General features: G+C 28.2%; 3 protein-coding genes across 4 annotated transcripts; 2 read left to right on the forward strand and 1 right to left on the reverse strand.

Moving 5' to 3' along the window:
- Window positions 1-2,976: 2,976 nt before the first annotated feature.
- LOC109607554 (protein spaetzle 5) lies at window positions 2,977-27,648 on the reverse strand. 2 transcript variants are annotated; one of them, XM_049966016.1, is made up of 6 exons: window positions 27,491-27,648; window positions 4,941-5,101; window positions 4,207-4,422; window positions 3,931-4,146; window positions 3,595-3,876; window positions 2,977-3,540 (listed from the first exon to the last, which is right to left on the reverse strand). In XM_049966016.1, exons 1-6 carry the CDS (start codon window positions 27,503-27,505, stop codon window positions 3,372-3,374), a joined length of 1,059 nt encoding a protein of 352 aa, XP_049821973.1. In that variant the 5' UTR covers window positions 27,506-27,648; the 3' UTR covers window positions 2,977-3,371. The 2 variants fall into 2 exon arrangements, with proteins under 2 accessions (XP_049821973.1, XP_049821972.1); XM_049966015.1 differs by lacking the exon at window positions 27,491-27,648 and adding an exon at window positions 23,465-23,512.
- LOC109600308 (cytochrome P450 6a2) lies at window positions 7,657-9,585 on the forward strand. The gene is made up of 6 exons (XM_020016446.2): window positions 7,657-7,854; window positions 7,904-8,141; window positions 8,196-8,485; window positions 8,542-8,894; window positions 8,949-9,230; window positions 9,286-9,585. Exons 1-6 carry the CDS (start codon window positions 7,676-7,678, stop codon window positions 9,447-9,449), a joined length of 1,506 nt encoding a protein of 501 aa, XP_019872005.2. The 5' UTR covers window positions 7,657-7,675; the 3' UTR covers window positions 9,450-9,585.
- LOC126265262 (cytochrome P450 6j1-like) lies at window positions 11,372-13,214 on the forward strand. The gene is made up of 6 exons (XM_049966014.1): window positions 11,372-11,578; window positions 11,630-11,867; window positions 11,920-12,209; window positions 12,268-12,620; window positions 12,683-12,964; window positions 13,020-13,214. The coding sequence occupies exons 1-6, from the start codon at window positions 11,400-11,402 to the stop codon at window positions 13,181-13,183; spliced, it is 1,506 nt and encodes a 501-aa protein (XP_049821971.1). The 5' UTR covers window positions 11,372-11,399; the 3' UTR covers window positions 13,184-13,214.
- Window positions 27,649-27,846: the final 198 nt, after the last annotated feature.

A 27,846-nucleotide genomic window follows, 5' to 3' on the forward strand; every position in this document is an offset into this window, starting at 1 on the left:
CTCCTTTCTTCCCTTCTCTTCTCTTTTCTACTTTACTTTTCTCTATCTATATCAAGTTCAGTGAATATTTCAGTTTTCAAATTAATTCTAAAATTAAAAACACTCCAGTAATTGATAATTTTTCTGTAAAATAGTATAAAATTCAAATCAAACAATAAATCAAATTAGTTTCCAGTGGACATCCCATAAATATTTAAAAACAGCCTCTTTCATAATCCTTTGTGATTATCTGCTCTGTTAACTGACCAAACGGTTTCGGAACGATTCGGGCATGATTGCCCATTAAAACAATTATTTTCGACGCCGCAATTAAAAATTACGTTTCAACACTTCACCATGAAGTAGTCCACGAACTTATCATTTTACATGTGCGATATTTATCTGCATGTGAACGCGAACGTTGCTCGCCTCATTAAAATATTTTGATCTTGTTAAATATTAGATGCGATTTGCGGTTGCGTAAGGACGAACTTTGCCAGTTTGTAACGCCGTTGATTGATCCATTTTACGGTTGTTTACCATTTGGCACACACAATCGTGTGGCGTCCATAAGAATTAATTGCAGAATGTCAGTTCTGCCTTTGAAATGCACAATGAACTCTGCTGTATGCGGTTTAATTCATTTGTGTCGGACAGACGAATACACACACGTATTAGAATGTGTATGATGGGAAAAAGAACTTTATCGTCGGTATTTTTCACAAATCCGTCCGAGATAAAATAACACACCGATTAGCATATAATGTGGTGACGAACTTTCACTGGAATTTTCAATAATAGAAATTCAAAATCGACACTTTAATGAGGATGAACACAAGTTTTTTATCTCGGACCTCTTACTTTTTATGCAAATATTTATTTTTTTCGACATGTAAAAGCTGTGATTTATTTTAGTTTTTTTGATTTGAATATAATAACTTATTCTGTAATTTTTATTACATTTTTTAAGTTTTTTGAACTCGACGCAATCATAATTTAAGGAATTTAGTATTCGCTTAAGTAATTATTAATTGCTTACCCGGGGGAATAGAAAGTCATACTCATCTCGACGATTTATTATTTTAGCATGACTTTAGATTGTATTTTCCTGTGACATATTATTACAAACAATGCGATTCATTGATTTAATTGAATTGCGGAGAATAGGTGCTGAAATGTTACTTCGAAATACCCATATTAACATATTACAAAATAACTATTTTAATTGGAAAATGTATAGCTATAATTTATATAAGAAATTCCTCATTGATATTGATGAATATTCAATACATAAAAGAAGATTTTCTTATTTAACACCAATAACTATATTGCTGTGTCACCAATCGGTTGCTTATCTTTAATATGTTTAATATATTTTGTGTTATTTATGAAAGTGAAATCTGCTTTTTTCACTTTCCGTTTTTTAAATTAAGCATTTCAGTAAAATTATTATATGTATTTATATTTTTATGTAATACTTTAATATTGTCAATCAAAATAAGTCAACACAGTAATTAGAAAATTATAAAGAAAATGTTAAATATTAAAAAAATAAATAAATTAATATAATTGAAATTCAAATATTTATTAAAAATATTTATTAGACTTTGTTTGTTCTTTAAAAATATATTTTAAGTTTACTTTAATTGTATTATATACAACCCAGATTACACTATAACAATTGCAAGATGAAATATTACACTTTTATCATTTAACTTTAAAATAACTTTTATGTAACAAACAATTATTATTAAAATTAATAATTTCTTCCTAACGTTCTATAAATCTCATGGAAAAAGGTTCTAAAATGGACCGAAATTAGTGCACTGCTTGAAGAGAAGCTGAAGAAAATGTCACCCTGAATTTTAAAATGAAATCTTTTACTATGTCAATAATTTGATGACAAAAATAAATAAGATTTACATGGAGAAATATCTAGACTAGATAACATTTTGAAGCTTTCATTGAATCACTATACATGTTGTCATAATAAATTGAATTGAATTAATTACTTACTAAATACTGTTTGTAGTACTGTGTTTCAGTACTTTTTTCATAAAATTTGGTCTCTTGGTATGTAATCTATATCTACAGTTTCACCCACAATCCATTTTATAATTATCAAAATCTTCCTTGGGTTAAGACAACTGAAATGAATTTCATTTGTAATTCAGCAAGGTTCCACTCCTCTCCACACCTCTTTCTATTCTTCTCTACTCTTCCTTACTCTTCTCTATTCTTCTCTACTCTTCTCCACTTTCCTACACTCTTCTCCACTCTCTTTCAATTTCCTCTACTCTCATCCACTCTTCTCCTTAGGTTAAGACAACTGAAAAGAATTTCAGTTGTAATTCATCAGGGTTCCACTCCTCTCCACACCTCTTCCTTTTCTTTTCTACTCTTCTCTATTCTTCTCTACTCTTCTCCACTCTCCTACACTCACCTTCACTCTCTTTCACTCTCCTCCACCCTCCTACACTCTCCGTCATTCTTCTCCAATCTCCCCCACTCTCTTCAACTCTCCTCCACTCTCCTCCACACTCCTCCACTCTTCTCTTCTCTTCTCTTTCTCTTCTTTTCTTTTCTTCTCTACTCTACTCTTCTCCATCTATATCAAAAGATGTTCAGTGAATATTTAAAAAAATTAGACGACGACAAAAGTAAATAATAAAGAAACATCGAGATTATGAGGTGGATTAATATTTTAAAGCTTCTTTTAATTATCTTATGCGAATAAATGACTCATTTGCTTTGCATGCAAGAAGGGAATTGACAATTGTCAAACGATTAAACTAAATAACCTCACTTAATTTATGCAGAATTTATTTGTCGAATTTTGACGAATGACCTTGCATCAAGACTCATTATTGTTGATTTATATCAATTTAATGACTAAAGATTTTGCACGAAAAATTTCTCAATTTCTTTGTTTGAACAGATTTCAGGATGACCTTGACGTACATCTTCAATGCATTCATTTTATTATTAAAACAACAATTGAAACTAATAATTTTATTTTATTATCGTATATTATAATAAATTGATAACATAATTTTAATAAATCACAATTAACTAAAACTATATGAAAACTGTATGGTATAAAAATAATAAATTATAATAAAAAAATATCCTCTACATAATGGTAACTATTATGTACAATTATTGGTATATGACAGTCACATCGGAAATTCATCCCTCACATTAAAATAAAAACAGACTAATAAAACACAATTCATCCATTGTAAACTACCCAAGCGCAGTAATTCAAAAGGACGCAACATTAAAATTGTTTTTTACATACTAATAAAAGCTTTATGGTACGTTCGAGGCTTATATAATTGCTGGCCTGTACGAAAAATAGCTGACATTATCTAACATTTACTTAAGCGATACTAGCTATTCGAAAGTGTGCATACGCAACAGCTGGGGAACCAAAAAACGTCCGTGTAGAGCTGATTTCCACCACCTTCGAGCGCCACCAGACGCTTTTGGATGTATTTTTGTTCGCATCTCGACGTATAGCCCGCCGGCAGCGAACAAATCGAACTGCAAGTCTGAGATCTGAAAAACAACAAGGATTAGTACCCGTCACGTGATGTTTTAGCCGGTACTTACACGCAGGATTCGCTTCTGACCAGTTGGGTGTATCGGTTGTCCACTTCGGGCATGTTGACGATGTACATCCAGTTGCCTTTGTTGTTTAGGGCCGCCCTGGGCATGATGAACTGTGATCTGGACCTACAAAGGGGCTCACCGGATAGATTGGCTTGTCTACGTCTTCTTTCGATTGTTAAAGTCTTGTTGGACGACAAGTTTTGGAAGTTCTTGTCCAGGATTTGTTGTGAACGTTTGAACCTCAACGAACGTTTGAGTCTTCCGTACTTTACCTCGGCTTTCCTGTAAAACACAATTGTTAGTGGATTGGATGAGTTGGGTATGAGATGTTGGTACCTCTTCCAAACTTGGTTGCTGTATTGTTGTGGTTGGTCATAATAATATGCCCCATAGTCTGGTCTGTTGACTTGAGGGAAATTATTGGAGTATTTGTAAGTGTAGTACTGCCCATTCCTCAAGTGTTCCTGATAAACCAAATTATTATTGTCTGGGAATCCATTGAAGACACCAGCGGAGAAGTTCTGTTGTGGCAAGTATCCATTGTCATCCAACCTAAGTAAAATTAAATAAAGGTCTTTATTGAGGTACTTGTTGAAGTAATTCTGACTGTACCTTATGGGATGTTGTGGCTTAGGTATGTAAATAGGTTCAGGCACAAAAGACTGCTGACCGTTAATGCCGTTGGGGCCGAAACTTTGGTAGCCAGGAGGTCCATATTCCGGCTTGGGTTGGGGGAAAATGTATGATGAAAACTCCTCTTTCGTCTCATCGCTCAGATAACTCGTATGGTCGTACCTCCACTTCTGTATGAGATAATGTATCAACCTCCTAAAATTAGCAAAACAACAATTACCGTGGGTGTTTACCGACGTAAAATTGGGTCACATGCATTTATTACAACATGCCTTTCTTGTGCCGACAAATGCATCAGTCGTGTACCACACAATACAAATATTTATCATAATGCATTGTGCAAGCCCATTACATCTACATGAACGGCTCAATAAAAGACACTGGATGATACGACGTAAAAAATAATTCTAATCGGTCCAACTGCGTAACTTTATTACGCATATTGCACCGTACTTTCACACCGTCAAAATATTGCGTGATGTCATTTGTATGTGTACCAAGTAGTGAAATATAGACTGGTTAATTGAAATGGGTGCACCTCTCACCTAGACCTAAGTACATGTTTCCGTTCATCAGCTCAGCACAAAAAATCATGTGAACTGATGATGGGAACTTTTATCTAGTTGTACTTTCTCCGTTTCTGATCACGGAACACAATACAAATCGTTTTCGATGTAAAACGGCAGTAAATTTTAAGAGTTGGTGGTTTTTACCCTGGGTAATGGTCCGGGTATTCGCAGTAGGTGTGGCCAGGTCTGGCACAGGGTGGAGTCTTTCCTGGTGGAGCCGGCAAAAAGCTGCATGGTTCATGACCGTACAATGGTGAACATCCTGTGTGACATTCCACTGCTGTGTATAGAATTAATGTCCAAATCTGCAAGCAAAATTTAATACCATTAATTTTATCTCACCAAGACAAATAGAGACACTTCATAAGAATCATCTTGATGTGTGTGTTTTTAGCTGCTCAGTCATGTGCACACTTAAAAACAATTTTTCAATTAATTTGCTTTGAGATAACCGAGTTGTTATACAATTATGAACTAGTCCAAATATCGGAAATCAAAATATAAACACATCACAACAATCATCTTGATGTGTGCGCTTTTAACTGCTTGTCATGGCTTACTATGGGATCCGTCACCTCCGATCAATTTAAGTGACCCCAGATAAACAAATTAAATTGGCTTATGTGTATATATAGCGGTGCCCTAATCAGTTTAAATAGTTTTTTTTCTTGCATCAACGTAACAATGTTTTGGTGGTTATTAATAGTGGTTTTGTCTTTGGCGTACGCCTTGAACAAATTTATTTTTGGCTATTGGGACAGATTAAAGGTGCCGGGACCCGTCCCCACATTCTTCATCGGGAATCTGGGACCCTTCCTCTTCGGAAAGAAGTCCTTTCACGAGTTTTTTGATGACTTATACAAGTAAGTATGGACGGTTCACATCAGAAGCTATTATTAATTGAGCTTCAAGGGATTGGCATGGTTATCCCTTCGTGGGAATTTACAAGTCCGGGTCGCCCGCTTTGCTGGTTAGAGATCCAGACTTAGTGAAGGCGGTCACTGTGAAAAACTTCAAGAATTTCTACGACAATGATGTATACCTTGACAAGAAGAACGATCCCATTATGGGTAGGAACCCGTTCTTCCTCAAGGGAGAGGAATGGAAGCAAACCAGGGGATTGTTGACACCTTGTTTCACATCCGGAAAGGTAGTTTCGCCAAGGCAACACCTAAACTTTCTATGTATTTACCTTTTTGCTTCAGATGAAGACGTTGTTTCCTCTGATTGACAATGTAAGCAATAATCTGGTAAAGTACATCAACAAACAAATCGAAGCAAGCAACCCCACCTTCGAACTAAAGGAACTGTGCACCAAAACCACCCTGGAAAACGTTGCCATTTCAGCTTTTGGACTCGAAGCTAAATGCTTCGATAATCCCAATTCCGAATTTAGGCAGTTGGCTGATAAATTTCTCACACCTGGAGGTTTGCAAGCTTATAAAATGACGTTGGTAAACATATTACCCTGGCTATCCAAGGTCTTTTCTCTTAAGTAAGCACTCCAAAAGGAGTACCAAGAGTTAGTTTTTTAATGATTTTCATTTTAGATTTGTTACTAAAGAAATTGAGACCCACCTGGTATCATTGGTTCAAGAAACAGTAGAGTACAGGGAAAAGAACAACATCCAAAGGAACGACTTTCTTAACACTTTGATGCAATTAAGACAAAACAACCCCAACTTCGAAATGATAGATGTTGTAGCCAACGCTTCCACCTTCTTCGGAGACGGTTATGAAACTAGTTCCATAGTTATGAGCTTCACAATTTTCGAACTGGCTCTCAATGAAGACGTACAAGACAAACTCAGAAGTGAAATAATGACAAAAATTAAAGAGAACAATGGGGAATTAACATATGAGTTAATGAATGAAATGGAATATTTGGACGCTTGTATAAGTGGTAAATTACATATAAAACAATTTTAGACCACAAATTACTGTTGTCCTTTAAACACAGAGTCACAGAGGATTCATCCAGCTCTAACGTTGCTTACCAAAGTGTGCACAGAGAAGTTTACGTACCAAACAACCAACACCAAAGACTTTAAAGATCTGTCGGTCACCATAGAGCCGGGAACATGTATTTTGCTACCGTGGGGTTCCTTCTTCAAAGATGAGAAGTACTTTCCGGATGGCGATAAGTTTATGCCTGAAAGGTTTTTGAAGGAAAACAGTTCCTTGTCAGATGTTGCCAGGGGACTCTTCAAACCTTTCGGTGATGGACCAAGGATTTGTTTAGGTCTGTGTCTTTGAACTTTCTTTAATTTTGAATGACTTTTTGTTGGGTTTTAGGACAAAGGTTTGGACAACTCCAGATTAAGTTAGCTGTGATTCACATATTAAGGAATTTTAAGATTGTTTTCAATAAAAAGACCAAAATGCCTCTAACCTTCGACCCCGTTTATTTTATGCTTTCTCCCGTTGGAGGACTTTGGGTTGATTTCGAAAAACTTTAGGTTATTTAGTCTCATCATGAGCAGACCTTTTATTACTGTGAATATTTTATAAAATATAGTATAAATAAAGTTTTCCATTTCAAAAAGTCTTTTCCTAGACCAACGAAATTAATAATTAGGAACACCCAACATGTTTCTAATTACAAGATGGTACTCAGAGAAGCCAAATACCACCACATTATGATGACAATCTGAGTTTATAACTGTTTGTCATGTGTTCTCGTAAACACAAGTATTTCCTTTATTTGTGCAGAAAAATATAATCTTACAGTCAAAATAAATATTGACAACTTTATTAAGAGATTCCATCACCTTTTTAATTTAAATGACCTTTGATAAATGAATGAAATTGGCGTATATTAAATGCGGCATGCTTCAACTACTCCAAACAGTGTAAACAGTGAGTGCAACAACGAAACAATGTTTGGGTGGCTGTTAATAATTGCAGTTTCTTTGGCTTACGCCTTGAATAAATACATTTTTGGCTACTGGGACAGATTAAAAGTGCCAGGTCCAGCTCCTACCTTCTTCATCGGAAACCTTGGACCTTTCATTTTTGGAAAGAAGACATATCACGAGTTTTTTCATGACATATACAAGTAAGTATAGTTAATTTGTGTTAAAAACTATTATTAATCAAGTTGTGAGGAACTGGCATGGTTATCCGTTCGTTGGAATCTACAAGTCTGGATCACCAGCTTTGCTGGTCAGAGATCCGGATCTACTAAAGGCCATCACAGTGAAAAATTTTAAACATTTCTACAACAATGACTTATATTTCGACAAGAAAAACGATCCGATTTTGGGGAGGAACCCGTTCTTCCTGCGTGGAGAAGATTGGAGGAAATCCAGGGCAATACTAACACCTTGTTTCACTTCAGGAAAGGTATCTTCTGCCACACTGATGTCATCAAAACATATTTACGTCTTTCTATTTTAGATGAAGCCATTGTTTCCATTAATTGACAACGTAAGCACCAACTTGGTAAAATATATCAACAAACAAATTGAGGCGAACAACTCCACCTTAGAATTAAAGGACATTTGCACCAAAACCACTCTGGAAAACGTCGCAATTTCAGCTTTTGGACTCGAAGCTAAGTGCTTCGACAACCCAAACTCCGACTTTAAACAATTGGCCGATAAATTTATTACACCAGGAGGCTTACAAGCTTTTAAATTCATGATCGTATCGCTGTTACCCTGGATGGCCAAGATCTTGTCCCTTAAGTAATTAATTAACGCATAAAAAATGGGCAAATAGTTAATTTGTTGGTTCATTTTAGATTGGTCACCAAAGATATTGAGACGCACCTGACGTCGCTCATTCAAACAACGGTGGAGTATAGAGAGAAGAACAACATCCAAAGGAACGATTTCCTCAATACTTTGATGCAATTACGTCAAAACAACCCCAACTTCGAAATGATGGATGTGGTTGCTAATGCTGCAACCTTCTTCGGAGATGGCTATGAAACTAGTTCCACGGTTTTGAGCTTCGCACTGTTCGAGCTGGCTCTCAATCCAGATGTGCAAGACAAGCTCAGGAGAGAAATTCTAACGAAGATTGAAGAGAACAAGGGGGAGCTAACCTATGAGTTGATCATGGAGATGGAATATTTGGATGCTTGTTTGAGCGGTAAGTTACTTATTAATTTTTGACGTTACGCTTATTGTTTTGTTTATTTAACAGAGTCACAAAGGACTTATCCCTCTTTAAGTGTGCTCACCAAGATGTGCACAGAGAAGTTTACGTACCAAACAACCAACAAGGAGGAGTTTAAGGATTTGTCCATTACTATTGAACCAGGAACCAGTATTTTGTTACCGTGGGCTTCCTTCTTCAAGGATGAGAAATACTTTCCGGAAAGTGGCAAGTATATTCCTGAAAGGTTCCTGAAGGAAAACAACTCTTTATCAGATGTAGCCAGGGGTGTTTTCAAACCTTTTGGTGATGGACCAAGGGTTTGCTTAGGTTTGTGTAATTTCTAATTTTAGTTCAATTTTATTGTTTTTTTATTAATTTTTAGGACAAAAGTTCGGCCTACTACAGATTAAATTAGCCATGGTGCATATCGTAAAGAACTTTAGGATTGTTTTTAACAAGAAGACTAAAATGCCTCTGACCTTTGACCCCGTTTATATTCTGCTTTCTCCCGTTGGTGGACTCTGGGTGGACTTCGAGAAACTTTAGGTTGTTTGTGTCATAACCTCAAAACCAAATACGCTTTTTTAATATTTTAGTGATTTTATAAACCGTTTACTTACTTACTTAGTTACTAAGATTTAGTAAAATTTATTATTTTAAATATAAATTTGACTAGAAAGAATTGCTTTTATTATCTAAAAATCCTTTTCCAATATACTGAGTTTTATAAACACCATAATTTAATGGTTGTCTACACTTTTTACTGTTTGTTAGGAACAAGTTCATTCATTCATCTAAAGAAGATAGTTATAGACAGACAAATAACTACACAAATATATATTTTTAAAATTTTTCAATTTTCCAAATTTTTCACATTTTTCAAAATTTTCAAATTTTTTAAAATTTTATGATTTTTGAAATAATTTTTGCAAATTGTTCAAATTTTTCAAATTGTTCAAATATTTATAATTTTTATAAATTTTATAATTTGTGAAATAACTTTTGCTAATTGTTCAAATTTTTCCAAATTTTTCAACTTTTCGAATAATTTTTCAAATTTTTCAAATCTGTTTCAAATTTTTCAAATGTTCAAGTTTTGCAAATTATTTTTCAAAATTCAATTTTTCACATAATTTTTCACTTTTCAAATTTTTAAAATATTTGTTAAATTTTTCAAATTTTTGTCAAGTTTTTCAAATTTTTGTCAAATTTTTCAAATTTTTGTAAAATTTTTCAAATGTTTAAAAATTTTCAATTTTTTTAATTTTTTCAAATACTCCAAATCAAATTTTCCACATTTTTCAAGTTTTTCCAATTTTTCACATTTTTGAAAATTTTCAAATTTTTCAATTATTTCAAATATTCCAAATTTGTCAAATATTTCAAATTTTTCAAAATTTTCAAATTCTTCAAAATTTTCAAGTCTTTATAATTTTTAAACATTTTATAATTTTTCTAATTTGCAATTTTGTCAAATTCGTCAAATTTTCCATATTTTTAAAAATTTTCAATTTTTTTAATTTTTCCAAACACTCCAAATTTGTCAAATTATTCAAATTTTCCACATTTTTCAGGTTTTTCCAATTTTCCATATTTTTCAGGTTTTTCCAATTTTCCACATTTTTGAAAATTTTCAAATTTTTCAATTATTTCAAATATTCCAAATTTATCAAATATTTAAAATTATTCAAATTTTTCAAATTTCTCAAATTTTTCAAATTTCTCAAATTTTTCAAATTTCTCAAATTTTTCAAATTTTTCAAATTTTTCAAATTCTTCAAAATTTCCAAATTTTTCAAATAATTTTTTAATTTTTCAAATTTTTCAATTTTTTCAAATAATTTTCCATATTTATCAAATTTTTGAAATTTGTCCAATTCAAATTTTTTAAATATTTCAAATTTTTTAAAGAATTCAAATATTTCAATTTTTTAAAATTTTATAAATTTTTTCAAAAATTTCAAATTATTTTACAAATTAATTTCCCAAATTTTTCAAATTTTTCAATTTTTTCAAAATTTCCAAACTTTTCCATTTTTTCTAATTTTTCAAATTTTTCTAATTTTTATAACTTTTCTAATTAATTTTTTAATTTTTCAAAATTTTGAAATTTTCTAATTTTCCTATTTTTCCTAATTTTTCTTATTTATATTATATTTTACAATAAATATTATTACATAACATTAATGTGTAGAATACCAATAGAATAAAGAATCAAAATAAATATTGATAATTTTTTTAATTTTTCAAATTTTCTAATTTTCCTTTTTTTCTTATTTATATTACATTTTACAATAAATACTATTTAAAACATGAATGTGTAGAATACCAAAGTATAAAAAATCAAAATAAATATTGATAATTTTGTGTGTGAGATCTTGTCACCTCTGTTCAATTTAAGTGACCCTAAATAGATTAAATTGGTTTAAATAAACAGCTACATGCATCAATTGCCTCCAGTCTAAATAGTGCCTGTGCCCTCATAACAAGTCAACAATGTTTTGGTGGCTGTTAATAATAGTATTATCTTTGGCTTACGCGTTGAATAAGTTCATTTTTGGCTACTGGGACAGATTAAAAGTACCGGGACCCACCCCCAGCTTCTTTATTGGAAATCTGGGACCTTTTCTTTTTGGAAAGAGGACCATTCATCAGTTTTTTAATGATATATACAAGTAAGTACAGTTGATTTAAGTTAGAAACTATTACTAATTAAGACTTGTAAGGGATTGGCCTGGTTATCCATTCGTTGGCATCTACAAATCAGGGACGCCAGCTTTGCTAGTCAGAGATCCAGATTTGCTGAAGGCGATCACAGTGAGAAACTTCAAGAGCTTCTATGATAATGATGTGTATCTTGACAAGAAGAACGACCCGATTCTGGGTAGGAACCCGTTCTTTCTAAGAGGTGAAGAGTGGAAGCAAACCAGAGGATTGTTGACCCCTTGTTTTACATCCGGAAAGGTGGTAGCCCAAACTACACTGTTAACCTTATAATTACGTCTTCACATTTCAGATGAAGACGTTGTTTCCATTGATAGATAATGTAAGCAGAAAACTGGTGAACTACATCAACAAACAAATCGATGCAAACAACCCGACTTTGGAACTAAAGGATGTGTGCACCAAAACCACTCTGGAAAACGTTGCAATATCTGCTTTTGGACTAGAGGCGAAATGCTTCGAGAATCCAGAATCCGAATTTAAACAACTGGCCGACAAATTCCTGACACCCGGAGGCGTTCAATCGTATAAGATGATGTTGATATTCATAATGCCCTGGCTATCCAAGATCTTGTCCCTTAAGTAAACAACCAACCTCCAAAATAGGACCAAAGGGTTAATTTTTTGATTTCCATTTCAGATTGGTCACCAACGAAATTGAGACCCGCCTGGTGTCCCTTCTGGAAGAAACAGTGGAGTACAGAGAAAAGAACAACGTCCAAAGGAACGACTACCTCAACACTCTGATGCAATTGAGGCAGAACAACCCCAATTTTACCATGATAGACGTGGTCGCCAACGCTGCGACGTTTTTCGGTGACGGCTACGAAACCAGTTCCATAGTTATGAGTTTCGCCCTTTTCGAACTGGCACTGAATCAGGACGTGCAAGACAAACTCAGGGACGAAATCGTAACCAAAATCGAGGAGAACAACGGAGAGCTGACCTACGAGTTGGTCGCGGAGATGGAGTATTTGGATGCCTGTCTAAGTGGTAAATTATAGTTAAACCAAACAATTCTGGGTCATTAAATATAAACGTTTTGTTTATTGTAGAGTCGATGAGGACGTACCCAATTATTACGGTGCTCAGCAAAGTGTGCACGGAGAAGTTCACCTACCAGACCACCAACACCAAGGACTTTAAGCCTCTGTCGGTTACCATTGAGCCGGGAACGGGCATTTTGCTACCTTGGGGTTCGTTTTTCAAGGACGAAAATTACTTTCCGGATAGTGATAAGTATATTCCGGAGAGGTTCCTCAAGGAAAACAATTCCTTGTCGGATGTTGCGAGGGGGCTTTTTAAACCTTTTGGTGATGGGCCTAGGGCTTGTTTAGGTTTGTGACGTTGATAATTATGATAATTAATGATTGATGTTTTATTAATTTTTAGGACAAAGATTTGGACAGCTGCAGATTAAAGTGGCCATGATTCATATTCTAAAGAATTTTAGGGTTAATTTTAATAAAAAGACTAAAATGCCTCTGACGTTTGACCCAATTTATATCATGTTGGCCCCCGTTGGAGGACTTTGGGTCGACTTTGAGAAACTTTAAGTTGTGTACATTTAATATATTATATCAAATATTGAAGTATTTTATGTTCTCCCACCAATAATTCCTTTACTATAATTTATTATAAAAATTACAAAAATCGCAAAAATTAGAAAAATTTAAAAAATTAGAAAAATCAGAAAAATTGGAAAAATTAATTAGAAAATTTGGAAAAGTTGGAAAATTTAAAAATTTTGGAAAATATGAAGAATTTGAAAAATTTTAGAAATTTGAAAAATTTTAGAAATGTGAAAAATTTGAAAAATTCGAAAAATTCGAAAAATTTAGAATATTTGAAAATTTGAAATAATTAGAAAAATTGGAGAAATTAATTAGAAAAATTAATGACAAAAATTAGAAATATGTGAAAAATTTGAAAAATTAGATTTGAAAAATTTGGAAAAATTATGAAAAATTTAAAAATTTGAAAAATTTCAAGAATTTGAAAATTTTGAAAAATTTGAAAAATTTGAAAAATTTCAAAAATTTTAAAAATTTCAAATATTTCAAACATTTGAAAAATTTGAAAACCTGAAAAATTTGAAAAATTTGAAAACCTGAAAAATTTGAATAATTAGAAAAATTAGAAAAATTAGAAAAATTAGAAAAATTAGAAAAATTAAAAAAATTAAAAAAATTAAAAAAATTAAAAAAATTAGAAAAATTTGAAAAATTTGAAAAATTTGAAAAATTTGAAAAATTTGAAAAATTAGAAAAATTAGAAAAATTAGAAAAATTAGAAAAATTAAAACAATTAGAACAATTAGAAAAATAAGAAAAATTAGAAAAATTTAGATTAGATAAATTAGAAAAAATAAAAAAACCAGAAAAATTAGAAAAATAAATCAGAAAAATTTGAAAAATACAGAAAATTTAAAAAATTAGAAAATTTTGAAAAACGTGATAAATTTGAAATATTGAAAAATTTGAATAAGTTAGATAAATTTGAAAAATTTGGAATAATTATGAAAAAATTAGAAAAATTAATTACAAATATTAGAAAAACGTGAAAATTTTGAAAAATTAGAGAAAATTAGAAAAATTAGATTTGAAAAATTTGGAAAAATTATGAAAAATTAGGAAAAATTTGAAGAATTTGAAAAATTTGAAAAATTAGAAAATTTTACGAATTACAAAAATTATAAAACTTATAAAAATTTGAATAATTTGAAAAATATAGAAAATTTGAAAAATTTGAAAGATTTGAAAAACTGGAAAATTTGAATAAATCAGAAAAACTAGAAAAATTAGAAAAATTAGAAAAATTAGAAAAATTAGAAAAATTAGAAAAACAAGAAAAATTAGAAAAATTAAAAAAATAGAAAAATTAGATAAATTATAAAAATTAGATAAATTATAAAAATTAAAATAAATAAAAAAGCCAGAAAAATAAATCATAAGAATTTGAAAAATTTGAAAAATACGGAAAATTTGAAAAATATGGAAAATTTGAAAAATTAGAAAATTTTGAAAAACGTTAAAAATTTAAAATATTTAAAAAATCTGAAAAATTTGAGAAATTGAAAAATTCGAATAAATTATATAAATTAAAAAAATTAAAAAAATGGAAAAATTTAAAAAAAATTAAAAATTAGATTTGAAAAATTTGAAAATTTTGGAATAATTATGAAAAAATTAGAAAAGTTAATTACAAATATTAGAAAAACGTGAAAATTTTGAAAAATTAGAAAAATTATATTTAAAAAATTTGGAAAAATTTGAAGAATTTGAAAAATTTGAAGAATTTGAAAAATTTGAAGAATTTGAAAAGTTTGAAAAATTAGAAAATTTTGTAAATTACAAAAATTATAAAATTCATAAAAATTTGAATAATTTGATAAATTAGAAAATTTGAAATATTTATAATATCTGAAGAATTTGAAAAATTTAAATAAATTAGAAAAATTAAAAAAATTAGTAAAATTAGAAAATTTAGAAAAATTAGAAAAATAATTAGAAAAATTAGAAAACTTAAGAAAATTTAGAAATATTTTAAGTCGTTCCCCCAATAACGGATGATTACTAACTAGACATTGGTGATATCAACATGATAGGTGGGCTCAAGACCGGAAATATTATCTCAATGATCATAATCAGCTGAATTTGATCATCGACAACGTACCAACGATTACTGATCGATAAACATGCAACACGATTCATGATTATTTCGGCCTAGACCTTTCTGGTGATTGACACACAAATCCGTATTGTATAACGGCCATGATTAATTATTTAGTACCATGAATGAACCGCCGTTGTTGACCGTCGAAGAAATGCAAAGAAAAATTTTCCTTATGGGAGTGGAAATTTCTATCCGGGTAAGGAAATCCTTCACCTGATGTTTTATTAATGCTTCTTCTAGGAACTGATAGAAAGTTAACATAAAACGGGCATTGTTTTAAGTGTTTACAGGGAAAAATTTGAATAATGGCCAAGTCCCAAAAAACTATTCAAAACAAACAATTTTTCTTGAAGAATTTCATTTCATTTTAACATACCAGACGAAATTCAGTCGGAGAAAGTTTAAAGGACAATAGACAATATTTGTCTTAAGGTCATGGGACTGTTTCAAAACGTAATAAATTCTCAGAATAATTTAATTTAACTTTCGAGATGATTCATTTTGCGACGGCGGTACCTACTCCAGTTCCACACCGAAGGCTGAATCCTTCGGCTTCGTGGGCTTGTAATAGGAAATTATTAAATAATAGCTTACTAATACGTTGACCAATTGTATCTTGGCATTATGTAAATCGCTAAGCAATTCTAAAAGCGTCTGCACAATTTGCCTGATTAGCATGTACGGCCTCTCAAACGGTAAGAAAGTGATTTTTTTAGGTTAACATTAAAACTGTGCGTGTTAAGTAAAATGTTTATTTACATTTCCCAATAAACTCCGACTTGCCGGCGCGTCTGTCGAATACCAATTCGGAAATTTCTCCGATTTGCAAATAAGTCTAGGATGACGGTACTACGAGTACCATTCGATTGACAGAAGGAAAAATTGTTATAATTTCATCGTGCGCAATGTTTAGGGAAAGTTTTTAGATCTCTCGTTAAATATTAAATTAAGTGACACATGTGCGTGTCGGTACTGCCTTCCATGAATTAAAATTTTTTGGTGCTGATAATTTGCCATGGGTTTTTATCGATTTAATGGACAAGAAGAGACAGTTTAGAAAGCATTTGCACGATAATTATTTTGGTTTATTGCACACAACAGAATCCGATTTGCACAGATTACCGTGTTGGTAATGGGGCATCTTTAATTCATTGTTTATTTACATTTTAGATCAATGCGTGTAATTAATAATTAATGATTGAGGAAATTTATGCAATGGGTCCAAATACGGTGCCCTGAGGCACACTTGTGTTGGATTTATGCGTGCACTTATTTATTGAGCTTGTCACAATAATTTAGTTATTGTCCTTCGTGCCGGCATTCTTGCATACATCTATTGTGATCTTGATTTAATAAATATAGTAATGATTTTTATTGGATTTTTAGAATGTGTATCGCCTTGAGCCTTCAGTTTTCATGTTGATGACGCCCACGTTGTTTTTCTGTTAATAAATCGTAATAGGTGGTACTTTTGCACTGTCAATATAAATAACCGGAAGCTAATTTAATGGTACCAGCACTTGTGTACTTGATGTGACAAACTTGACCAGTAACATTATTGATTAGTTTATTAAATTTTTCATGGTAATTAATAATTTTATAATTTTTATAATTCTTATAATTTTTATAATTTTTATAATTTTTATAATTTTTATAATTTTTATAATTTTTATAATTTTTATAATTTTTATAATTTTTATAATTTTTATAATTTTTATAATTTTTATAATTTTTATAATTTTTATAATTTTTATAATTTTTATAATTTTTATAATTTTTATAATTTTTATAATTTTTATAATTTTTATAATTTTTATAATTTTTATAATTTTTATAATTTTTATAATTTTTATAATTTTTATAATTTTTATAATTTTTATAATTTTTATAATTTTTATAATTTTTATAATTTTTATAATTTTTATAATAATTTTTATAATTTTTCAAATAATTTTTCAAATTTTTCAAATAATTTTTCAAATTTTTTTAATTTTTCTAATTTGCAAATTTTTATAATTTTTGAAATCTCCCAAATTTATATAATTTTTCATATTTCCCAAATTTCCTTAATTCTTAAAATTTTTCTAATTTTTCAAATTTCCCAAATTCTTAAAATTTTCTAATTTTCAAATTCTTCCAATTCTTCAATTTTTTTAATTTTTAAAATTTTCCAAATTATTCAAATCTCTGAAATTTTTCAAATTTCTCAAATTTTTCAAATTTCTCAAATTTATCAAATTTTTTTAATTTTTTAGTTTCAAATTTTTCAAATTTTTTGAATTTTTCAAATTTTTCAAATTTCTCAAATTCTTCAAATTTCTCAAATTTTTCAAATTTTTCAATTTTCTCAAATTTTTTCAAATTTTTCAAAATTTTTTTCAAATTTTTCAAATTTCTCAAATTTTTTCAAATTTTTCAAATTCTTCAAATTTTTCAAATTTCTCAAACTTTTTTAATTTTTCAAAATTTTTTCCAAATTTTTCAAATTTCTCAAATTTTTTCAAATTTTTCAAATTTTTCAAAAATTTTTTCAAATTTTTCAAATTTCTCAAATTTATTCAAATTTTTCAAATTTTTCAAATTTTTCAAATTTCTCAAATTTTTTTAATTTTTCAAAATTTTTTCCAAATTTTTAAATTTCTCAAATTTTTTTAATTTTTCAAATTTCTCAAATTTTTCCAAATTTTTCAATTTCTCAAATTTTTTCAAATTTTCCAAATTTTTCAAATTTCTCAAATTTTTTTAATTTTTCAAAATTTTTTTCAAATTTTTCAAATTTTTTCAAATTTTTCAAATTTTTTCAAATTTTTCAAATTTTTTCAAATTTTTCAAATTTTTCAAATTTTTCAAAATTTTTCAATTTTTCAAAATTTTCAAATTTTTCATATTTTTTTAAATTTTTCCAAGTTTTTCACATTTCTGAAATATTTCAAATTTCTCAAATTTTTCAAATTTCTCAAATTTTTTTAATTTTTCCAAGTTTTTCACATTTCTGAAATATTTCAAATTTTTCAAATTTTTCAATTTTTCAAATTTTTCATATTTTTTAAATTTTTTCAAGTTTTTCACATTTCTAAAATATTTCAAATTTTTCAAATTTTTCATTTTTCAAATTTTTCAAATTTTTTCAAATTTTTCAAATTTTTTTCACATTTCTAAAATATTTCATATTTCTCAAATTTTCCAACTTCAAATCTTTCAAATTTTTCAAATTTTCCAAATTTTTTAAATTTTTCAAACTTTCAAATTTTTCAAATTTTTTAAATTTACCAAAATTTTCAATTTTCGTAATTTCTCAAATTTTTATAAAATTTTACAATTTTTCTAATTTGCAAATTTTTCAAATTATTCAAATTTCGTAAGTTTTTCTAATTTTTCTAATTTTTCTAAATTTTCTAATTTTTCTAGTTTTTCTAATTTTTCTGATATTTCTAATTTTTCTTATTTTTAAACGGAAGTTCCACAAATACCACTTGTACTTGACCATGAACATTACCGATTAGTTTATTGATTTTATTAATTTTTTTTATTGTAATTAATAATAGAATATAACTTTGAACTTGATATGACAATCACCGGAATAATTATCCACCAGCCTGATTTTAATTTATTCAACTTTATCTATTTGTTTAATCAACCAATTAATTACCTGTATCATAATAATTTTATTTTTATTGCAAATCATTATTTAAATATGTAATCAATAATAACATGTCTGTTGTTCAACCGGATCAGCAAAGAATTTATTTATAAAAAACTAAAAAATTTAAACAATAAGTCGTGACATAAGAACAAAACTTTTGTGTCGATTTAATTTATTGACGTGAAAGATGGAATTCCCCCGTGGTGACAATCGGTGTCCCCGTTTTCAGTTTGACACTCATAAGTCTTATCTGCACTGATAGAGAAGAAAAGTGAAGACAACGATTGTAACCCACCTATTAGAAATTTTTATAATTAATATGACAACGACTGTTATAAATAGGGAATGATTTACAATTTAATAAAATGTGATTTATTTGTGGGATTAGAAAAGATTTTGTTTTTACATAAGTGGAGACGTGTATCTATGTGTGTCAGATGATTCGTGTGTTTTTACAATTTTATTGTGATTTATGGGTGCCGCAACTGAAAACCGATAAACGTGTGGAAACTGGGAAAATTTGCATTGCAATAATTTCCAACGGAAGTGTTATAATACGACTGCATGTTAATTATTTGAAAATTAAGTAATACGTAGGTGCGTACCTTTGTTGAATGGAAGGAATAACAATAACACAAGCTGATTTATGATCAACCGACTTGCGGTTTCGTTTTGCGTTACGCCACAATATTTACTGCACACATTGAGGGAAGTGATGGTGTCTTAGTTATTTAATATACTGTGTCCTCAATAAACATGAACTATCACGAAAAATGAAAAATAGACAGGAAACCACACAGTACAATGAGTTATTTTATTATTATTAACTTGTATAGTATAAAATTTATGGTTTTGTTCTCCCAATTTTACAGTCCCCAGTTTTGACAAATTATATGTTGAGGTCGATAAAATTAATAGATTATTTCTCCTCTTGGTAATTAGTCAACAATTAAAATTCCTCCATCAGTTCATCATACAGTCATTAAACTTTTTTTTGGTTAAAAACTTTTTTTAAGTGCTTCCACCAGATTTACTAGTTTCAACCCATTATTTAGACTAAAGAAAATTATCATAATTAAACAATTTTTCGACGCATGTCATCAATAAAAAGTCCATTTACGTTGCATGCAAGAAGAAAATTATCAACTGTCAAAATCTTAATTTTGTTAACCTCACTTAATTTATATGAAATCTATTTGTCTAACTTTTTGATGAAATTCATTGCATGTGGTCTCTTTCTAATGTCTGACTTATTTACAAACATGATGCAATAGAATTTTTTAAGAGATATTGATTAATTTCTTCGTTGGTACAAGTTTTAGGGCGACCTTGAAGTTGTTCATCTTGAATTCTTTCATTGTCACTTTATTACTTTCTGCATCTTCTTTTATAACCAAAAAATGTTTTAACTATTAGAAAATAAATAACATGGGAAAAGCATAAAGATATTTAAAATATTATAATATACCAGATAACTCTAAAACATGAGTTCAAAATTTTGGAGGAGGTAGAACAAGTCCATCAGGGAATAAAATGTAAATAAATGTTTTTCTTAAGTTCTCCTGAAGAAAATACAGTTCCTCAAACTAAAAAAAATGGTTTTTCATGAACTTTGTTAATATACTAACAGTAAAAAGTTGATTAATTCATTATTATCATCAATAAAAGACCCATTTGCTTTGCAAGCAAGGAGAGAATTGTCAATTGTCAAACTCTTAATTATGTTAACCTCACTTAATATATATGTAATCTATTTGTCCAACTTTTTGATAAAATTCATTGCATGTAGTCTCTTTCTAATACTTGATTCATCACTGTTTAATGACAGACTTATTTATAAACATTTTGTAACAGAATTTTTTAAGAGACATTTCTTAATTTCTTCGTTGGTCCAAGTTTTAGGACGACCTTGAAGTTATTCATCTTGAATTCTTTCATTGTCACTTTATTACTTACTGCATCTTCTTTTATAACCAAAAAATGTTTTAAATAATAGAAAATAAATAACATGGGAAAAGCATAAAGATATTTAAAATACTATAATACACCAGATAACTCTAAAACATGAGTTCAAAATTTTGGAGTAGGTAGAACAAGTTCAACAGGGAATAAAATGTAAATAAATGTTTTTCTAAAGTTCTCCTGAAGAAAATACAGTGCCTCAAACTAAAAAAATGGTTTTTCATGAACTTTGTCGATCTGCTAACAGTAAAAAGTTGATTAATTCATTATTACCATCAATAAAAGACCCATTTGCTTTGCAAGCAAGGAGAGAATTGTCAATTGTCAAACTCTTAATTATGTTAACCTCACTTAATTTATATGTAATCTATTTGTCCAACTTTTTGATGAAATTCATTGCATGTAGTCTCTTTCTAATACTTGATTCATCACAGTTTAATGACAGACTTATTTACAAACATTTTGTAACAGAATTTTTTAAGAGACATTTCTTAATTTCTTCGTTGGTACAAGTTTTAGGACGACCTTGAAGTTGTTCATCTTGAATTCTTTCATTGTCACATTATTACTGCATCTTCTTTTATAACCAAAAAATGTTTTAAATAATAGAAAATAAATAACATGGGAAAAGCATAAAGATATTTAAAATACTATAATACACCAGATAACTCTAAAACATGAGTTCAAAATTTTGGAGTAGGTAGAACAAGTTCAACAGGGAATAAAATGTAAATAAATGTTTTTCTAAAGTTCTCCTGAAGAAAATACAGTGCCTCAAACTAAAAAAATGGTTTTTCATGAACTTTGTCAATCTGCTAACAGTAAAAAGTTGATTAATTCATTATTACCATCAATAAAAGACCCATTTGCTTTGCAAGCAAGGAGAGAATTGTCAACTGCCAAACTCTTAATTATGTTAACCTCACTTAATTTATATGTAATCTATTTGTCCAACTTTTTGATGAAATTCATTGCATGTAGTTTCTTTCTAATACTTGATTCATCACTGTTTAATGACAGACTTATTTACAAACATTTTGTAACAGAATTTTTTAAGAGACATTTCTTAATTTCTTCGTTGGTACAAGTTTTAGGACGACCTTGAAGTTGTTCATCTTGAATTCTTTCATTGTCACATTATTACTGCATCTTCTTTTATAACCAAAAAATGTTTTAAATAATAGAAGATAAATAACATGGAAAAACATAAAAATATTTAAAATACCATAATATACGAGATCACTTTAAAACAGGCGTTCAAAATTTAGGAGTAGGTAAAACACGTCCAACACTAAAGAAAATCTAAATATTTTTTTTTCTGAACTTTCTCCTGAAGAAAATATAGTCCCTCAAATTTCAAAAATAGTTTTTCATAAACTTTGTCAATCTGCTAACATTTGATTAATTGATTATCATCATCAATAAAAGACCCATTTGCGTTGCATTCAAAAAGACAATTGTCAATTGTCAAACTTTTAATTTTGTTAACCTCACTTAATTTATGTGAAATTTATTTGACCAACTTTTTAATAAAATTCATTGCATGAAGTCCCTTTCTAATGGTTGTTTCATCATAGCTTTTATGACTGACCTATTTACAAACATGCTGTAACAGAATTTTGGAAGAGATATTGCTTAATTTCTTCGTTGGTACAAGTTTTAGGACGACCTTGAGGATGTTCATCTTCACTTCATCAGATACACCATCTCTTTTATTTTTAAACCATTTTTAATAGTTGGAAAATTGATAAATAATATAACATACAAGGTGTCCAATAATAAAGAAAATCTAAATATATTTTTTTTTAAATTTCTCCATAAGAAAATAAAGTTAAAAATTGTTTTTTATCATATGTCTATAAATTTTGGCCCAATCATGTTTAAATTAAAACATAATTATGAAACTACTCTTCTGGTTTTAACCACCAAATTAACATTGGAAATATTTTAATTGGAAATCACAATAACGGAAAAACGTATTGATTTGAAATTTTTATAATAATTATAACATGATTGAAACTACTTTCCTAATATATTTTGAACAAAATTTCTTTTCCGGTTTAGCCGAAACTGACAACAATTTTATTATTTTTAGCGGAACACCCTGTATATTTTTAGATTTTTAAATTCTACATGTAATTACAAATATAATGGCTATACCATGTTCTATACTTAAACCAAGTAGTTTTTGGGTTATTAATTGTTTTTAGAAAATTTTGACAGATGGATGACCTAACTAAAATGTCTTTAAAACCATCAATTTTGATGCTACAAAGTACATTTTTGATATACACATTAACGATAGACCATCCTATAAGGAGCTATTATTTGAACTAACAAATTTTATACAAGGTGTTCATTATTTACGTTTAATTTTGTTCATCTTTAAACATCAATAATTTTGTTATTTTTAATGGAACACCGTGTATATTTTAACATACTTAAATTGAATAGAATAAATTAAGTGAATCACCCCGTATATTTCTATAAATCTATACTTTTCTGTGACAATAATTTACCACAATCGAGATAATATTTTATGACTGTCATTACTTACATTACTTGACTGCAGGAATAAATACTTTACATATCTTACAGATCGCATAAAAAGATCACTTTTTGCATAATTGCACACCCGACATAAATATTAATTTGAGGACGTAGATAAAATACGCAAAACAAAAAATTAGCCAACAAATCGTAAAATCGACCTGTTCCACCTGATTTTCCACTCCCCCATTGTTCTTATCAATCTGCAAATCGATTTTTTCTGGAAACAATCCTTCGGACATGGACCGCGGATGCTGCGTTGCGACATTTGCGACCCGTGCAAATCGAAACCGGAACGTGTATACGGTTCGAAATTTAAAAAATGGAAAGTGTTTTCTACCGTTTCTATTGTTTTATTTTTAATTTAAAATCACATCCTGGTACTATTCGGAAAATATTAATATCGAATGATGTGCAATAGTGCCGTGTTCTGTAAGCGTTAAATCGTTTCTTCCTTAAAAAGGAATGACAACACACCGGCGACTACCGTTTCTCAATGAATTTTTTTTAATTCAGGCTATTACGATATGTATATGGCGCATTAACAAGGTCAAGTTTGAGTCGGAAATTAATTTATTCGCGTTTGTTTATGGAGATAAGGACAATGGGCTGTTTATAGTTTTTAAAAAATTACTATTAGCAAGTGATGAAATATATTATTTCGGGTATGTGACTGACGTGTTGTAGATTTGGTATGTTCACAGTTGTGAATGAATGAATAAATATTCAATCTTATTTTGTAAATAATCAAATAATTACATATTTTAGAAGAGGCTTTCTCTTAACGAGAAAGCAAAAACCATAAAATGTTTTGTATACTTTATACTTATATTTAATTGTGATTAAAGAAATGCTAAAAATTTATGTAATAAGCATATAATTACAAACTTAAGAAATTTTGACATTTAATTATATAAATTTAATTTTTAAATAGTGCATTTATTTTTATTTTATATATTTATTTAATTGTTTTAAATTTATCTTAATAAATTTTATTCATATTAATTTTTATTTTATATTTTACATATATTTTTTTGTGTAAATGTCGAATTTTTTATTAAAAAATACTGAATAATTGATAGTACTCTAATGGTACTCATCAATTTGGGGCGTCAATTTAGGTATAGCAAAATTTACATGGTTTTAAATTCCAGATCTTTATTAAAACATTTATAACAGAGGACTTGACGACCTTTCCTTGTAACAACTTCAAAAAATAAAAAATAGGAAAAATGTAATTAACTATATTTATATTTCTATTAAAATAATTAAATTTAATTACACAAAATATTATATAGATTAAATTTATTTATTTATGTTTTTAGTAATTTTAAAAAATTTTATTCATATTAAAAAATATACAGTGAGATCATGAAAAGTTCCCTCTCCCTAATAACTACTATAACAAGTATTTCCAAAGTTTGTAGGTAATTTTTAGTAATAATCACTGAATTGTTGGTAGTACTCACATAGTACTGGATAATTTAGGAAATGTCAACCTTATAGCAAAATTTACATGGTTTTTAATTACAAACAATGTATTCGTTAAAAAAACTTAACTTAAAATTTATTATTTCATATTTATATTTGATTATATTATAAAAAATAATTTATAATTTAATTTTATAAAATATTATATGTATATTTAAAAGTGTAAAATTTAATCTATAAATATAAATATACATATTATATAAAATTAAATTATAATTAATTTTTATAAAATATTTTAATAGAAATATATTATTTATATTTATTATTTTTTTATATTTCACATTTTTTGAAAAATTTTAAAAATATATGTAAAATATAATATAAAAATTAATACATTTATTTATATTTTGTTCTATTTATACTTCTATTAAAATTCTTCCTAAAATATATATATTTTTTATAAAATATAAAATAAATATAAATATCCAAAAACCCCAAAATTTAGATACTATTACTTTTTACTAATTTTTCATTATAAAAATAATTACTTAAAATTAAATGTTATTTTTTTAAATATATTTATAAATTAAAGTTTACATTCATTTAACATTTAAATGTTAAACCTATCAAAGTTTTTTCGTTAAATTAAATATTCAAGTTATTAATTTTCTTCACTGAACAATTAAAAACATTAAAAATACACTAAATAAATATACTAGTATACTTATTACATTTTATTTTGATTTTTTTTTTTCATATTAAAAAATACACAGAGATATTGGGAAAAGTCTTATTCTTACTTGATTTAAGAAAATTTTGTAGGGTATAAAAATATTTCATTTAAGCCAAAATAGTACTCTAGGTACTCTATAAATACTCAATAACCAAATAATCATATTCATTTATTGTTAACATTATAAAATATAATAATAATATCTAGTTTAAGTCAAAATAGTACTCTATGTACAATATAGACACTTAATAACCATATAATCACATTTATTTACAGTTTTTCAATTAATTCTTCTAAATATTAACTGCAGATACATAAAATTTTATTTTTTTAGTGAAATCAACAAAAATAGTTTTACCATAAATTCTTACTTGATTTAAGAAAATTTTGTAGGGCAAAAAAATATCTTGTTTATGTCAAAATAGTACTCTATGTATTCTATAGATACTCAATAACCATATAATCATATTTTATACAGTTAACATTAAAAAATATATTTTTTAATTAATTCCCCTAAATATTAAATACTGATACTTAAAAAATTATTTTGAGGCACAATCAGTAAAAGTAGTTTTACCATAAATTCTTACTTATTTTAAGAAAATTTTGTAGGGCTAAAAAATATCTTGTTTATGTCAAAATAGTACTCTACGTATTCTATAGATACTCAATAACCATTTAATCATATTTTTTACAGTTAACATTAAAAAATATATTTTTTAATTAATTCCCCTAAATATTAGGTACTGATACTTAAAAAATTATTTTGAGGCACAATCAGTAAAAGTAGTTTTACCATAAATTCTTTCTCTATAGACACTCAATAACCAAATAGCCACATTTTTTACAGTTAACATTAAAAATATGTTTTTCAATTAATTCTAAATATTAACTATTGATACATCATATAATTTTATTTTGAAGAGAAATCAATAAAACAAATTTCTCCATAAATTCTTTCTTCACTTAAGAAAATTTTGCAGAGTATAAAAATATATAGTTTAAGTAAAATTATGGTAGTACTCTATAAAAACTCAATTATTATAATTTAGAGTTAAAATTAAAAAGTATGTTTTTCAATTAATTAAATCAATCAATAAATATTATTGACAATTATATTTTGAGGAGGAATCAATAAAAGTTGTTTTGCCATATTTCTTAATTTAAATAGTTACTTTTTATTTATTTATTGGCGGTAATGTGAAAAAAATATTTCTCCTGAAATTTTTTTATCACATTATCGAGATTGTTTTACTAATTAATTACTAAAATTTTCCTTTTTTAATTTAAATTAAATATTAATAAAATAATAAAATTTAATTAAATATTCTAAAATAATATAAAAAATGTGTCCCTCTAAATTTACGAGTATAAAAATATATAATTTAAGTGAAAATATGATAGTACTCTAGGTACTCTATAAATACTCAATTAATTTAGAATTGAAATCAATAAAAGTTGTTTTACCATATTTCTTATTTGATTTAAGAATAATTGTGGGGCATAAAATATCTCAATAACCAAATAATCCCATCAATTTTCTATTATGTTTTTAAATTAATTTTTATTAATTAATTTAATATATTCTTATTCATAAATATTGACATATAAATTTTTATTTTGAAGAGAAATCAATAATAGTTAGTTCCAGTATATTATTATATATTATTTGACTTAAGAAAAGTGTACATCGCATAAAAATATCTAGTTTAATTCAACAATAGCGATTTATTCCATACATGTGCAGGTGAATTTAAAACAATCCGCACATCGTGAGTATAAACCGAGAGTTTATTGTTAATGCAACGCGCCTAACAATAAAACAAGTATTAATTAACTGAAACCGAAAATTATATAAACAACACTTACGGTGCGAACGATCATCTTTAATCTCTCATAAAATGTTAATTCTCTTTTTCTCGACCGGAAAGCGAATTCAATTGTATTTCACACAACAAACCGGCACCAACAACTTTAGACGCCGCACTATGTACAGGATGCGAGTACTATGCACGCGATACACTGAACGCACTGTATACGGTCCATGAAACCATTTCGTACGGACAGGGTCTGAAGTACTGAAACAATGTGCACCACTCAAAAATTCGTCGTGTAGGTATGCGCGCCTAGCCGCACATTATACAGGAACCTACTTATTTCTAGCGCCATAGTGGGGGACAGTGGGTCACTTTGTTACGCGCCGACTGTGACAGCTCAGGTGAACG

Source organism: Aethina tumida, chromosome 4 (genome assembly GCF_024364675.1).
Source record: "Aethina tumida isolate Nest 87 chromosome 4, icAetTumi1.1, whole genome shotgun sequence".
In the NCBI taxonomy this organism is placed as follows: domain Eukaryota; kingdom Metazoa; phylum Arthropoda; class Insecta; order Coleoptera; family Nitidulidae; genus Aethina; species Aethina tumida.